The 16501-nt window shown below is 44.8% G+C and overlaps 1 protein-coding gene across 6 annotated transcripts in view; it reads left to right on the forward strand.

Annotated features, from left to right (window-relative positions):
• Positions 1-16501, forward strand: part of SEL1L3 (SEL1L family member 3) — a 142307-nt gene that overhangs the window by 62536 nt on the left and 63270 nt on the right. For all 6 annotated transcript variants that reach the window (XR_014310623.1, XM_082726748.1, XM_082726750.1 and 3 more), the window contains exons 13-17: positions 1302-1442; positions 5013-5075; positions 9000-9176; positions 11328-11455; positions 13782-13865. Coding sequence is in view for 5 of the 6 variants with exons in the window: in XM_082726748.1 (XP_082582874.1) it covers positions 1302-1442; positions 5013-5075; positions 9000-9176; positions 11328-11455; positions 13782-13865 (593 nt within the window). In the remaining variant the exon portion in view is untranslated. The remainder of the gene's footprint in view (positions 1-1301; positions 1443-5012; positions 5076-8999; positions 9177-11327; positions 11456-13781; positions 13866-16501) is intronic.

The raw sequence follows: 16501 nt of genomic DNA on the forward strand, positions 1-16501 counted from the left end.
TGGGGTGCAGGAGCGATTAGATGGGTATCAAGAAGAAGCCATGAATCCAGCTAGAGGAGTAACAGAAATCAGGTGAAGCATGACCCACGGACCAACCTTGGCTCTTGAGCATGTCTCGTTTCTTGGATGGACTTTTCGGAGGTACCAGGAAGGGCCGAAAGCTGGGAGAACTTTTTCTTTCTGACTTCTTGCCTTGACTGCACTATGAAGAGAAGCCCTTGATGGGAAGCAGCTTAGGCAGACTGAACCGGGAGGGAGAAAGCTTCCTGAAGAATGGCCTTAGCTTTTGCTTCGAGCGCCTAATGAGCCTACAGAGCGCCTAATGAGCATACAGTGTGGGGAAGGGCCTCTGGGTCTGCTAAGCAGGCAGAAGCCCAGAGATGGGAAAAAGAAAGAAGACAGAAAAGACAAGTGCATTGGCAAGCAAGCATTTCAGAGACCCTTTAGTGCTGACCTTCCTAGCATTGTCAGGAGATACTTTGCTGGAAGTTGTAAGTCCTTGAGTTGGGGTAGAAAGAAAAGGAAATAGAAGAAGCAGCAGAAAGGAAGAAAGACCACGAGGGTCCAGAATGGGGCCAGAATGTTAACAAACATTTCTCCGGCTCCCTTCTTGGGCGTCCGGCCCTAGCCTGCAGTCTTTCTAGCTCGGGAAGGAATTCCAGTGCCTGGTTCTGGAAATGCCTTGGTCACAGTCATTTCCCAGGTGCTCCAGGGCTTGGATGAACTTTCCTGTCCTTGTTCAGCAAATCTTTGTTGTGTAGCTTCCACGACCTTCTACGGAGCTTTGCTGAGTGGGGGCCAAAGGGAGAAAGGCAGACAAATCACATCGTGAGGTTCTGATCCCCAGAGAACTCCCAGTCTTGAGTGTCACGGTGGAATGAACCATGTGGACAAATGCTGGGGTGGGAGGAGATGAGTACCTTCTGATATGGATGTGCACACACCTCCAAGCCACTCATGAGGCTAAGGGGACAGCATGTACCTTCCAAAAGAAAGGTGCTTTGAAGAGAGGAGACAGTCATTGTTGACCAGGTTCCATCCGACTCTGGCCCTGGGTGCAGTAGACTGATTCACGTTCACGTCCAGACATGCATTGTTTCCCACTGGGGCTAAGGACTTGTATTTGCACAAGTTCACCTTTCAGGGCTCTAGCCTCCAGTTGGAAGAGGTCATGTGTCTGCCTAATTCCTGGTTCTTGATATGAAAACATTTTGAACTGGGTTTGTCCTTTCACCTTTTAAAGCCTTATGTTAAGCATTACACAGGAAAGTAATTATTCTCAATTTGCTACTGTCTTGAAGCAACGATTGGCCCAGATGCTGTTCTGGGGCCAGCAAGGCGTGGCCAAGAATCCTGAGGCAGCGATCGAGTGGTACGCCAAAGGCGCCCTGGAGACTGAGGACCCTGCGTTAATATACGACTATGCCATTGTGTTGTTCAAGGTAAGAGTCCCTCAATTTGGGCTGAAATTATGCAATTCTTATCAGGCTTCCGGAGCAGTTTCCCATAGGTGTGCAGGCAAACAAGGAGTCTGCAATTGGAGAAATTCAGTATATGCTTCGGTCACTCTTGATGGAAAAGGATATTTTCTGAAAAGGCAGAGTCAGAAATAGCCCCCTGGTCTCATTTTTAATCATTAGTCTTGTGTTTGGCACCTGAATTCTCTTTGCTTTTGCAAGAACGGTCTAGAGGAAGCACCCCTATTTTATGGATTGGAAAAAATGGCCAACCAGCCTCTAGAGGTACTGCAAGTTGTCATTGAATTACAGCTTAACCCAAGTGCCCCTTTGGGCTGGCTCCCAACAGTCTGGTCGGTCAAAAACAAAGATCTTGTTTTAAGCCATAGGAAAACAGGGGATGGGTTGAAAGAGCATTCGCCCAGGAGGCAGAGAATGGAATTCAGGTCCCTCCTCCACAGTCATCAGCTTGGTGTCCTTGGAGTTACTTGATCTCATGGGGAAATGGTGATGACCAGAGACTGAATGAGGTAACATAATGAATGGGCTTCGAGAAATGTAATATACTGTCTAACAGGAAATTTTCCTAGTTTGCACTGATAGAGCACGTATTACCTGATTTACACACGGGAGGCATTAGGATTGCTGTTTGTATATATATGTGGTAATCGAGGTAGAGAAAGGATTTTTAACTTGCTCAAGGTCACACAATTGGTATATTTTAGAGATCTGGGACTGAGATCCCGGCACTATGGCTTCAGAATCTGTGTTCTGCACCCCCAAACACAAGACATCAACTCACCAGCCTTGGAAAAGCAAAAATCTTTTGGTCTCGGTGTGGAAGCCCCTGGGCCCCATGTCATGCCCAAAGAAAGCAGCTGCCCTCAGATAGCGAGTGTCTTCAAAGGAGGGCATGGAGTCACGTGGCCAGGTCCATCTTCAGAACCACAGCTGTGACCCCTCACTGATTCATGGCTTTGCTACATTTTTAATCCTCTAACAACTTAAAACCTATTGGATCATACCATACAGTTTCCTAATTTAGGGTCTGGACTTTTCCTTTTTCAGTTGTCAAGTCAACATAGAAATGGTTTGACTCCTAGCCATATGCTGATGCATCCATGTGTTTATTCAATAAACACCCATTCCGGGCTGACCAAATGCCACACACTGTGCCAGAGGGAGGGACAGATGGATGTGTGTGCCGTGTCCCCGACCTCAAGGGGCATGTGCACTGGTGGGGAGGGCAGGCACAGAGAGGCACTGTCCGCCAGACCTGAGGCTGGCCCCTGTCAAGGCTCAGAGAAGATAATCATGAATCAGACGTTACTTCTGCCCACCAGGAGCTCACCATCTCGAGGAAGAGGAAAATACAGTAATAAATGACTCTGGAGGTGATGCAATGTCTGCTTTCCCAACCTTAAAGATTTTTGGTTTTCCTGCATTCTAACGAAGAATCCTTCAGGGGGGTGAAAGCCCCTTATTGGTATTTCAGTAACGGGAAGATATTACCTGTGGTCAGAAGGTCCCTTTAAGTGTGTTCCATGTGAAGGAGTCCCATGCAGAAGATGACCTTCCAAAATGTGAAGAACAACCATGTGCTCTGGAGCTCCGTGCGGGCATTCGCGTGTCGTATGATGGTGCCATGGTGACTATGGCTTGTCCAAGACAGTCCAAGCCGTCCCCTCTTCATGACACGAGGATAGCACTTTGACATTTACTGTAGCAGCTGTTTTCCATGAACTCACCCAGTGGACATTACTGAGCACTTACTATGTACCAGGACTTTACATTTCTCTCACTTAACAACTTCCAGGACAACTCAGATTTGGGCCTAGTGCAGAGGCTTTGTGCAAGAAATTATCCCACTTTGGTTTCCATAACAAATATTCTGGAAAATGTTTAGCACTTAGTAATCAGAATACCTGAATTCTAGTCGCAGATCTAACTGTGAGGCTTTGGGTAAAGTCATCCTCCTGTTTTATTCCTTCAAAGCAAAGAAGTTGATAAAGATAAACCTCGAGTTCTACCAGGTTCTAACATTCTGTCATCTTGTTCTTTCTGACGATTTTCCAGAAGTCCAAAAAGGTTGTCCCATGGCCCCATCCAGTTATTCCAAGTAGCCTCCATGTCCTTTTTCCTTTCTTCTTCCTCTCGATTAAATGAAGTAATGTTGCATTTCTGAAAAAACATTTTCATCTTCCAACTTTGCTTCAGCTCATCAGTTTCATTAAGTAGGTAACTTCAAGGCTTGGAGAAACTTGGTGTGTATAATTTGACTTTTAGTTGGACTCACAATTTTATTTGGGGTCCTGAAAAATACAGAGACAAACACATCCTGCACAGTTTCTATAAGGAGGTTATGAGTCATTATACGTTCTCAGCACAGAATGGGAACGCCTGGGAAGAAAGAGAGTGTGCTACTTATGAACTTGGAGCGTGGAGCCCATCTGCTTGGGTTCAAATCCTGCCTCTGCGTCTCACTCACTGTGAGACCCTGGGCAAGGGCTCAGAAGGGAACACTAGCAGCATCTTCCCAGGCTTGTGGTGAGGATGAGATACAGCAACACAGTGCTGGGCACACTTAAACTAACACAGGGATGTTTGCTTGTGCCGTCTTCAGTAGAGTTAAAAGCTATGTTCCTTGCAAAGCCCCCCACTCCACTCCAAAATTATATCACATGTTATGCCATCAACTGTTTCATCTATGACCAGGAAGACTTCATGGGGCACATGCCATGTATTTGTCAACACAGACGCTTGGTGAGTTTGGTAGCGCCGATGGTTTTCATCCAGCTGGCCTTGACCACCACCTTTATTGTCAGTCCTATGGTGAGAGAGACCATGAGGCCCTCTCTTGCCCTACCCTCAGACCTGCTGCTCCTCCATGCCATCCTCCCCACCTCTCAGTGTGATCCACAAAGTTCCTCTCTTGTAGCAAGGACCACAGAGCCATTTCTCTCTGTGGCGGTGCTCAAACCACTTCTGCTGGAAAAGCTTCATTTTGCAGGAGGAACCTTGTCCGTTTCTGTCAACATCTGAGGCGATGGAGGCCAAGGGGTCCTATCCCCTTCCCGTCTGGCTCCTGAGCTGGTCTGGACTCCCAAGAGGACCTGGGAAGGCTGCAAGGTATAGCCCAGTAGCTTCTGGCTGTCCATTGCAGATCAAGTGTGACATCAGACTCGCAAATGAGGCCATCTGCAGGAAACACATCCAGGATGACCAAACTCATTTCACTCTTCTTCAGGGCTTCTGTCAAATTCACAGGAATGCCATCCCCTCGGTGATGATGGGGGGTTTGTAGGAACACGGAGCTGCCAAGCTGAGATCTGCTGGCCCTGAACCACACGTACAAGCAAAATCATAGTGATGATGAGGAGGAGGATGGTAGATGAGCTCTGCATGTAGAAACGTTGAAGATAAGGCTTTTAATGAAGAAGGCTTGTGTTTTCTTTTTTAAGTATTTTATGTGGAGCACTGATACACCTCCAAGATGTTTCTGAAGGCGCTCTGCATTTATTTTCTTTATGCTCATCGCTGTTTATCATTGTTTAGGGTCAAGGAGTGAAAAAGAACAGACGGCTTGCTTTGGAGCTGATGAAGAAAGCGGCTTCCAAGGTAACACTTCTGCATATTGTCAGAGGGAAACATTTGCGCCACACACACCCACACGCTCACAAGTCTGCGAGAGTAAATGGCCATCCCGTGGCCCAGCCCCTAGAAAACGGAGTGAGGTGGGAGGGTCACTGCCATCGCGGTGATTAGTCACTTGGGAGCTGCGACACAGACAGAAACCCACCACAATGGGGACAGCAGAATTCAAAAGCTGAACTCACCTTCCAGTCAATAGAATGCAGGCCGATTTTGTTTGAAGGCTAAAATTATAATCACAGGCTGCTCTGATAACAAGCAGTGGGGAGCGGTGCTCCTTGGAACTGAATGGATATATAGATACGCCGCTGAATTAGGGAAACCAAAAGCCTAATTCCTCTAAAGGTTAACCCTGTTGTGTCCAATCCCTGTGCCCTGCCCGTGCTTTAATAATGAGGATGTTTAACAAGCTGACAGCCAGGTTTAAAAATTGCTTTGTTTTGGTCACTATTTACTCTAAGATGTTGTCAAGTTAGCCGGTTTCATGATAGCACTACAGAATGGAGGTTAAATATCGCTTGCGGGGGGGGGTGACGTGTACACGTACGTACAAGGCGTGCACACCCACACAAGCAAGCAAGCAAGCACGCTCACAGGTGCATGCGTGTGGATTTGCAAATAAATATGTAGAAACCGCTATAATTCTACAGCCTTGATGGAGTCCTTTATAGCCCTCTGTCTCTTGAAAGAGACCCCTCCCCAAGGCCGCTAATATTTGCCTCATCAACAAAGAGTCCTCAAGCTGATTTCCACCCCCTCCTCCTCCCCTGAGAAGTTCAGAGTCTCTTTTTTTGTGTGTAGAACAGGAGGTTGGAGCATGGAATAAACTGAGAGGCTTTTCGTTCACCATGGTGGTGTCAAGAGGGCACATGACCCAAGAGAAGGGAGCCCACTGAAGAGCACACCAGCTCCTGCCCCCTTACAAGTTAGAGGGCAGAAGTAGCGAGGCTGTTGAATGGTGGTCCTTGAGGGCCTTTAGTCCAAAGCCCCCTAAAACAGGGCTGTGATGGGCTTGCCATGGCAGGTGTGAAATTTGCATCTCTTCAGCCATCCTTAGTGGTGAGCTGATGTCTAATGTGCTTTGTTTGGAAGGGATTCTTTTTTAAAAATTGACATATAATGTATTATTTGCCCCAGAGGTATAGGTCTGTGAATCATCAGGCTTAGACATTTCATAGCACTCACCGTAGCCCATACCCTCCCCAGTGTCCATAACCCAACCACCCTATCCTTACCCCTACCCCCCAGCAACCTTCAGTTTGTTTTGTGAGATTAAGAGTCTCTTCTGGGGGCGTCTGGGTGGCTCAGTGGGTTAAGCCTCTGCCTTCCGCTCAGGTCATGATCCCAGGGGCCTGGGATCGAGTCCCGCATTGGGCTCTCTGCTCAGGAGGGAGCCTGCTTCTCCTCATCTCTCTCTCTGTCTCTCTACCTATTTGTGATCTCTCTCTCTCTGTCAAATAAATAAATAAAATCTTTAAAAAAAAAAAAAAGAGTCTCTTCTGGATGGGATCCGGATGAAGGGATTCTTAGCAGAGCTTCGGTGAGGATTGAGGAAGGCTGCGTTATGGCCTGGAGTCATCACATCCTTAAAAGTGTAGTGTGATTCTCACTTATTCACCCGGCAAGGGATTTTGAGGCCCCTAGTCTTTGTCAGGCACTGTGAGGAAGGTCCCACGCAGTTTGGTATTTGGAATGAGCGAGAAGTCACATGGGAGCAAATTTGGTGTTCAAGCTATGTATGTCCAGAGCAGAGTAGGATCGGTAAGAGAGAAGACAGGATTTCTTATGGGGCTCCAGATGCAATTCCTTGTGGAGTTCTGCAGATGTTTTGAGGGATGACAGGTGCATTTGGATAAGCTTGTGGCCCCTAGCTTTGTAACAGAAATCACTGTGATGTGTACATTCCATAGGCTTGTCCCAAAGCTGGCTCTTGCCACTTTATAGTATGGCCTGATCTGTTACATCATTGAGAGGCATTCTGCCAGACTTTCCAGGAGACCACCTTGCACCCTGTACAGCGTGCTGTCTGGGAAGAAGGCTTCCATGACTAGGTCCACAGCACTGACACCCTTCCCGACGTCAGCTGGCTTGGGAATCAGCTGTCTTAGGGGCCTGCAGATCCCAACCCTACTCTCCACCCTCAGGGTGTAGGATTTGGATTCCATTTTGTTTAGCACCTCATGTAAAGGGTGGCTTTCATTCGTTCGTCAAATATTTATCGAACATCTGCTCTGGGGCAAGCACTAATATAGGTACTTGGGACACAAAACAAAGATTCCTGCCCTCATGGAGCTTCTCTCTTAATTTATTTATTTTTTTAAGACTTTATTTATTTTTTTGAGACACAGTGAAAGCAAGAGAGATCACAGAGCTCCAGAAAGGGAGAAGCAGCCTCGCCACGGAGCAGGGAGCCCGATGCGGGACTCTATCTCAGGACCCTGGGATCATGACCTGAGCTGAAGGCAGAGGCTTCACTGACTGAGCCACCCACGTGCTCTAGAGCTTCTGTTTTAACGGGCTTTGTTCATTTCTTTCCCTCTGGTCTTTCTGGCAGCTGGGATCTAGGAAGAAATCTAGAAAGCATAGCTTTTTAGGATCTGTTGCAGACTGAGAAGTCTCAGCCTGGTATCTTGGCATCTGTTCTGAAGGGACACCCGTTCTTCACTAGTAAAAGGTGGTGAAAGAGATTTGGTTCTGTACTTGAACTCTGATTTAATAAGTCTCACAGGTGCAAGGCACTGTTTGACCTTCGGATCCTTTTCCCCCTGCTTCTTCATGGTTTGGTGGATCTGGCAGGAAGGGACACATGAGAACGCTGCATGCCCAGGTCTACACACAGGTATCTCACTGTGGGCCAGAGCCTCCTTCTGCAGCACTCACACCCCTGCGGGGCTTCCGAGCCCTCAACAACCAAGCTGTGAGCTGCCCTGTGGAAGCACGTGGGAACATCTGGGGAAAGCTCATGTGGGCACCTAATAGGACGAAATCACAAGGAGGCTCCAGACTCCATCCACACGAAGCACTTCCTTGGTACCAGCCTCAGGTCTAGACACAGTTTTAAAACCCTCCTTCCAGAGACGCCTGGGTGGCTCCATCAGTGAAGCATCTGCCTTCGGCTCAGGTCATGATCCCAGGGTCCCACATCAGGCTCCTTGATCAGCAGGGAGCCTGCTTCTTCCTCAGCCTGTGGTTCCCTCTGCTTATGCACTTGCTTGCTCTCCCCCTCTCTCTTTCTCTCTGACAAATAAATGAAATCTTAAAAAAAAAAACAAAAACAAACCCCCCTCCCATGCCCACCTCCCTCCCACTCTGCCTCAGCCCCCTCTGCCCCCACCCTCCCAACTCTGCCTGTCAGGACTGGGACTCTAAGTAGCCTCGAAGCCCCTGTGCTTTGCAAGTAGGCTGTTGCAGCTGCTTCCCTCAGAGAATTTGTTGATGTTTGGGGCAGAATAATCAACAGATGGGCAGGCGGGTCATCTAGAAAACTGTCCCAGTGGCAGGGGCTGTCAGTTCTCCTCTTGCAGGTGAGCGCTCATGAGTTGCAAGGTCACTGTTGATACTTCAGGGCAGTAAGAGTCCTTTTGGAGACGAGGGCTTTGTGGAAGACCCCTCAGATGCTGAGCCATGATTTGGGGGCACCATGACTGCGGAGCTAGAAAGCAGGAATCCTGGCAGGAGCCGGGTGAAACCCCCCTGGGGGAAGGCTCTGAGCAGGCTCGTGGTTTTTAACACTTAGCTTTTTTTCAGTGCCATCTGCCCCCAGAAAGAGATGGGAAGGGTTTTGCTCAGACCCAGGCAGAGTGCTTTCCCAACAATAGATTCTCTTTAGGTTTCATTAAAAACAAACAAACAAACAAAAATGTAATTTTTTTTCCTTGTTCTAAAATCTAGGGATTACATCAGGCAGTCAATGGCTTGGGATGGTATTACCACAAATTCAAGAAAAATTATGCCAAAGCAGCAAAGTACTGGTTAAAAGCGGAAGAAATGGGGAATCCAGATGCATCGTACAATCTTGGAGTCCTGTATTTGGATGGCATTTTCCCAGGAATTCCTGAAAGGAATCAAGTAAGGCTTGACACCAGCTGTGCAGCTGGTCACTGGCTCGTCTGCTGTGTGTCTGGACTCGGGGAGGTCCCATGGGTGATGCAGACACCACCCAAGGCACAGACCCTGTTTTCAAGCAACTCAAGGGTCCAGTAAGGAAGATAAGATAGCAGATGGCAAAGGATGGCATCTAGCCAAGTGTCACATGTGTGCTCATTGCTATGATCCAAGCAGTTCTGGACAGGGGAAACCGTGAAGATCAAAAGCAGTCAGGAAGTCTTCATGGAGGAGGAAGGCCTGAACTAGGGAGGAAGGGGAGGATGATACGAGATACAGTGAGTGAGAGGCAGTACAGAGATTGATCTCATTAGGAGCAAAGAGAGCTGGGTCCAGATGGGTTTGCCTGGTACGAGATCAGACTGAATAATAGTGAAAACAACAATGACAATCTTCAGTGTTTGCTAAGTACTTCCTCTGTGATGGTTACTCAGAAATACTTGACATGCATCCCATGTCATTCTAACCATCTTCTGGAATAGCTGCTATGATTATGTCCATTTTACAGAATGAACATCAAGGTTCTGAGAATGTATGTAACTTACTCATAGTCATATGCTTACTGGAGGCAGGACTGAGATCCTTGCAGAAGCTGGAAGCCCCTCTTTAGCTTGTTAGCCTATTAGCCCACTAATGCTATTGATGATGGTAATTATAATTTCTGCACTGTCACAGGCCACAGACTTCCTGAATGCTCACTCTATACCAGGCATTCTTCCAGGCACTAGGGATACAAGAGGCTTACATATATCTGGGGGAAGAATATTCCAGAAAGAGTAAACAGTCAGGGCAAAAGCCCTAGAGGAAAGGAGGAGTGGCATGCTCTAGGGATAGAAGGGAAGCTGGAGCAATGGGAGCAGGAAGCAGGGGAGGGGCGAAGTGGGGGAGAGAAGGTTGGGCAGGCAGATGCGCTGGTCATTGTGAGGTCTCAGCTGCTCCAAGGAAGATGGGAACCGCTGGGCCCCTTTGGACAGGGCAGTGATGTGCTGTGTTTTAAAAGGATCCTAGCAGAGACTAGGATTAAAGAAGACAGGAGGAGAGCAGGGGGTTAATGTATTGAATCCAAGTGAGGAAAGATGAGTGACCCCAGAAAGGGGATGGAAGTGTGGCTGGATTATGCATGTACTTTGAAGGTCAAGGTGACAGGGCTTGCTAATGGATTGGATGTGAGGTGTGACAGGAAGACAGGGTGACTCTGAAGTGTTTGGCATTTACCGAGGTAGAAGAGTGGAGGGGGCATTTTGTGGGATGGGCCAGACTGAGGCAGCAGCAGGTTTCTGAGGGAAGGAAACTGGAAGATAATTTTTGTGAAGCACCGTGCTAAGCCTTGAGAATCCATCTCATTTAATTCTTGAAAGAGCCTTTCGTGCTAGGTACTATCAGAAGCCACATTTTTCAGTTGAAGAAATCTTGCAGTTGGAGAGATGAACTACCATGCCCAAGGTCACACAGCTGGGAAGGAGCAGAGCTTGGGTTTAGACCCAAGCCCGTCTGACTCCAAATCCCTGGCTTACGAATGGCATCTAACTGCCTCAGAAAAACAATAGTGACCAGCAGAACATTCACGCTTCTAAACATTTGTCTTATTTTCCCCTCCACCTCTCTCCGCCTGCATAAGAGGCTGTATATTTTTATGCATTGCTAATGTCTGGTCACCCACACACATATATGCCAGTGTGGATTTTTTATTGTCATATTCTAATTCTCACCTTCCTACGGGAGATGCGGTCTTGGCGCATGAATTTGAAGAAGGGTATTAAGCAAGGTTAGGAAAGACAATGCCTGAATTTTCACTTGGCGTGAACCCGGCCTGACTTCTGATACATTCTTCTGTTTCATTTACAGGGGTTATGGGATTCATAGCTATGTGTTGTCTTATTTGTTTATTTGGCAAACTTGACAGAATAGTTTACTGTCAAGGTTATCACATCCAGAGGTCGGCTTCTGTGATGGGCTGTCTTCCTGGAGCTTGACTTGGTTTTCCTAAAGATATCAGAAGTGATTAGCTGGTGAAAATATCAGGGGTTGAGTGTCTCACCGTGTTGGCTTCCATGAAACCAGCCCAGCCGGGAGGACTCCTCACCAATGGAGATGACTCTGTTTATCTCTCTACAGACTTTAGCCGGTGAATATTTCCATAAGGCTGCACAGGGTGGACACATCGAAGGAACCTTGTGGTGTTCTCTCTATTATATCACAGGAAACCTGGAGACGTTCCCTAGAGATCCCGAGAAGGCTGTCGTGTAAGAACCTGTCAGCTGTTGTGTACAAAGGGAAAGCCATGTACTTTATTCACTGTGCCTGGAAATGGACTTCCCGTTCTTTGTTTTGCAATTTTGAATTTCACCTTTATTTTTACCTGTTGTGCATGCACAGACTTTCAAAAGCCACCTCATTCGACAAAGTGAAAATAAGTACATTTTAATGGAAACCCCAAAATAATAATTTGACATGGGAAAAGCAGAAAATCTGCTACCCCACCCAAACTACTTGTTCTCAAGAATAAGTCACTTTCAGTCTTTTCATTATCTCTTTACTATTGCCTCTCTCTTTCAACGACACACTCATACTATTTCTTATTAGTTTCATTACAGGCTTTGTCTAATGATGTCCCTCTGTGAAAGATAAAGATGTAGTTCCCTCTCATTCTGCCACCACCTGCTATCCCACGCATCCACACTTCCCGCCTTGTCCCATTTTCCCATTAATATATCATTACTTTGGTTTGATTAGTACTGAGGTGTCCATTATTAGGACCATGGGGGTCTGAGGTACAGCTAACCCATGTGTTAGGCTATGAGTACTTTCTCTTTCTTACACAGATTTTTGTGTTTATGGAGTAATAATTATACTTCTTAGTTCTTCAGGTGCTTAGCTTTCTGCATACTTATCATTTTTCATGTGCTTAAATCTCCGAATTCTCCCACAGTTGTCTAAATGTCTCCTCAGTATGTCCAGACCCACTAGGTATTTGATTAACTTAATCTCAGTGACATCTCTTCTGGAGTCTTCCCTCAGGACAGAGCTGCCCTGTCATCACTGTGGGGGGTTTCCTTCCCCTTCATCTCTGTCTTTTTGGGTTCTCCTTGCTGGACCCTATTTCTTCTTCTTTCTTGGTTTATGCCTATGCTTTTGTAGAGCACATCCTACGGTAGCTTCCTAGAGAATGGTGAACAAGAGACACATTTCTGAGACCACTGCATATCTGAAAATGTTTTATGGAGGTTGGGAAATAAGGGCCCATAAATAACATGTGGCCCACCCTCCGTTTTGTGTGACCCCCCAAGAGCTAAGAATGCTTTTTGCATTTTTAAAAGGTTGTAAGACAAGTGCACACACTAAGTTGAATACAAATAGAGACCCTGTGTGACTCACAAGGCTTAAAATATTTATTATCTTGCCTTTTACAGGAAAAAAAAAAACAAAACTTTGCAGACCTCTGCTTTAGACTACCCTCATACCAGTAGTCTGGCTTTACGAAAGGTTTTGTTTCATAAGACATTTGAGAGAAAATCCAACCTGACCTGAACTCACTGATAAAACTTGACCTAGACAGACTTGAAGATTTTATCAATATTAGTTAGGATGTTTGGTGTGAACATTCATATGTTCCATACATTTTTCTTTTGTTATTGATTTCTAGCTTAATTCCACTGCAGTCAAAGAATGAATTCTGAATTACTTCAGTCCTTTGGAATTTGTTGAGGCTTTCTTTATGACAGGATACGGTCAATTTTGCTACACTTGCTTTCTTTTGCTTGTTAAAGTTTTGTTATTGTTGTTGTTGTTAGAGTTATATCTTTTTCCAGCCTTTACTTTTAATCTTTTCTTCTTTTAATTTTAATGTGTGTATCTTCTAAGCAGTAAATAATTGAGTTTTATGTACTTTTTATTCAATTTGACAAGTTTATTTTTTTATTGGGGTATTTAGACCATTTACATTTAATGCAACTTACAGAAGTATTTTGTTTTACATCTGCCATTTTACTATTTATTCCTTATTTTTCTCATCCATTCTTTGTGCTTGTTTCCCTTTTTCTTACTTTTCCTTTACATTAATCAATATTTTTTAAAAAATATTTTTATTTCCACTTTCCATTAGCTTGCTAGTAATATATCCTTATAATATTCTTTTAGTGGTTGTAAGTCTAAAGATTACAACAGGCCAGTTCATTATTAGTAAAAATTCTCCAGGATAGATTAGAGAACAGAAAAAAAAAATGGAGAAACCTTAAAATAAATCAGTAAATACATTTTAATGGAGAGAGTACTAACTCTTGGTGAAGATGATCTATTTTCATATCGGCAGGTATTTTTCATTAGGTACATTTCATGTCTTTATTTCCATACATGATAATTCCTAACAACTTATAAGAAAAGACACTGAAAGCAAAGTTCTCAAAACACATCTTTCTTTACCTTCTTAATGTTTAGTTCTGGTTTGTTGCTGTGTAAAAATTCTAACAAGCAAAATAATCCCCAAGTGGGATTTATTGAGATCATATGAAGAAAAAAGCAATTATTTAATTTGCCATGGTTTGGGTATTTTCTCATTCCTTTTCTTTTCAGATGGGCAAAGCACGTAGCTGAGAAAAATGGCTACTTGGGTCACGTCATTCGCAAAGGCCTCAATGCCTACCTGGAGGGCTCATGGTAAGCTGGGGACCCACATTAGAATGAACTTTCTCAGCCCGCACCCTTCAATTTGTCAGTGTAGTCATATGAGATAGAGTCTTAAAATACAACCGAAAAAGCAATTTGCAGGGAAATCATGACCTCCCAGTAATGATATTCAGAGTATCACAGACTGATTGGCTGTTGATTAGAAAACATAGCATTTCCATGTTTAATTATACACAAAAATTAGTTCTCTAGGGGAAGTGTTCACATTCATCAAGTTGAGAGACACATGCATGTGTTGACTTTCCTTCCCTTCAAGCTTGTTCCTTTTGGTTTTAGAGTGGAGACACCACAAGCTGAACCTCTGCCTCTCCCTGGCAGGGCACAGAAAGTTCACAGGAAGCAGAGAGAGCAGTGTGTTTAAGGCTCAAACTACATCCTTCCACTGATATGTGACTAAAATCTTCTGTGGCCAAGAGCCTGGGATTACTGGAACTCACTCAGCAGACCTCAGATGTCACAGCCAAACAGATTTTCCATTTTAACTTTCTTCTGATAAAATTAACAAATTTTATCCTGTACGCTATGGGATGAGATACTGCACTAAGGACTTGGAGATGCTCCCTGTTTGCTGTGCCTTGATTTTACAAATAAGGGCACATCTTTCCAAACTGCAGACTCCACCAGATTCCATCTTTCTGTTTTCTTCTGCCAGCCCTGCCACTCTGTCTTACTTTTCCATTGGGCCATCTTTTCTTGGCTGGATTATTGCCTAAGTGATCTGGGTATTTCAGTACTAACTTAAAAGGGTATGCAAATCAGCATATATCCCATTGGTCCATTGCCTCAAAAACATTAGACCAGACCTATCATAGAGCATACTCTGACCTGAATCTTAATTAAAAATTAAAATACAAGTCCAAGAGAACATTATTTTCTCCTTTGGTCCATAGTGCCTGCATAATCAGCAGATAGCATGTCAATGAAAAATTTAAAGGAGGCAGGGAAGTAAACCCAATGAAAACAGCACCAAAAGGAATGTTTGTTATTATCATCCTGCGAAAGTTTATTATCTGTGGCCTCACTTCACACAACTGGGAAAAAATTTTAATGAAATTATTATTTTCCACTTGATACACCTTATAATTTTTCTGGTGTTTTATTTTGTCTCCCAAGTGAGCTTCAGTTTGTAAAACTCCCAAATTTGAACTTAATTTATTCTCTTCTTCTCATCCTCCAAACTTCCCACCCTTTGTTCCCCACAAGCTTTTTAGGGGAGAAAGGGCATTCAAATACTGAAGTGCATATGTGGGTTTTCCCAAAGAAGGAGCACATCTGTAAACACCCCCACACACTCTCTCTCTCTCTCACACACACACACACACACACACACGAAGATGCTTGACACTATTTTTCCCATACAGTGTCTATTAATAGCTTACATTTCTTGCCTGCTTTTGAATTTAACATCACAAAGCATTTCAGGTAGCACATTTTAAAAACTGGCTGGGAAGGTCAAGATGAATTCAGATTTTTGTGACCTTTTGTCCTTCTTACAATATTCAGCCATAACACAAGATTGATTTTTTTTTTTAAGACTTTATTCATTTAACAGAGAAAGAGAGGGCACAAGCAGGGGGAATGGTAGGCAGAGGGAGAAGTAGGATCCCTGCTGAGCAGAGAGCCCACTGAAGGGCTCCACCCCAGGATCCTGGGATCATGACCCAGGCCATAGACAGACGCTTAACTAACTGAGCCACCCAAGCACTGCAACTCATTTCTTTCTCATGCTGGACTATCTGCAGTTTTCTCACATGGCCTGCATTCTGTAGGACCTCTGGATCTTTGAACTTGCTGTTTCTTCTGCCCAGAAGGCATCCCTAACTCCTTCCTCCCGTTAAGATCAGGATTGCTCTTGTTGATTGCCTGGTGATTTGCACCCCAGGGCCCAGCACCTGGTGGTACCTGGGAAATGCTCAGAAACAAATGAGTGCATGATCTAAGGTAAATGGAACAACCCTAACTCAAGACACATGAGCAGTATATAAAGGGCATGAAGGATTCTGTGAAGGAAAAGACACTATCTGGTTTGTAGGACTTAGATCAGCCTTCATGATGGGGGTAGCAGATGACATAGCCTTGAAGGGTGGGTGAGATTACCCCTTGACCATGCAGGGAACAGCATTTCTAGTGAAGGGAACAGCAGAAATGAAAGGAAAGAGAGGGGAAAATTCTGGATGAGTCTGGAAAATTTTAAGCCACTAGTTTGCCTTCAGGTAAGATTTGTAAAAGGGAGTAACAGATAACAAGAGCAAAAAGGTGCTGCTCTATGGAACTTTGAATGGCAGGTCATACACTTTTTACTGAATTTATGTGGCGGGGGGAGCTATCGATAGTTTGAGGAGAGGGTAGTGACATGACAGAGCTGGGTTCTGAGATGGCTAACTAGATGGCAAAGAGAAGGGAGAGTCTGAAAGGGCATGCTGGGTCAGAATCTGGGTAAAAAGAGCTGAGCATTTGAACTGGAGATGTGGCATAAGCCAGTTGAGTTGTTTTTTTCTACTTCTGTCATATAGTAGTTGATACGTATGAAGTGATATGTGATACATATATATATAGGCTCTCAGGCATAAGGATAAAATGAACATCTGTAGCCCTATGTGAGAAAA

This window comes from Mustela nivalis, assembly GCF_964662115.1.
Source record: "Mustela nivalis genome assembly, chromosome: 4".
Classification (NCBI taxonomy): Eukaryota; Metazoa; Chordata; class Mammalia; order Carnivora; family Mustelidae; genus Mustela; species Mustela nivalis.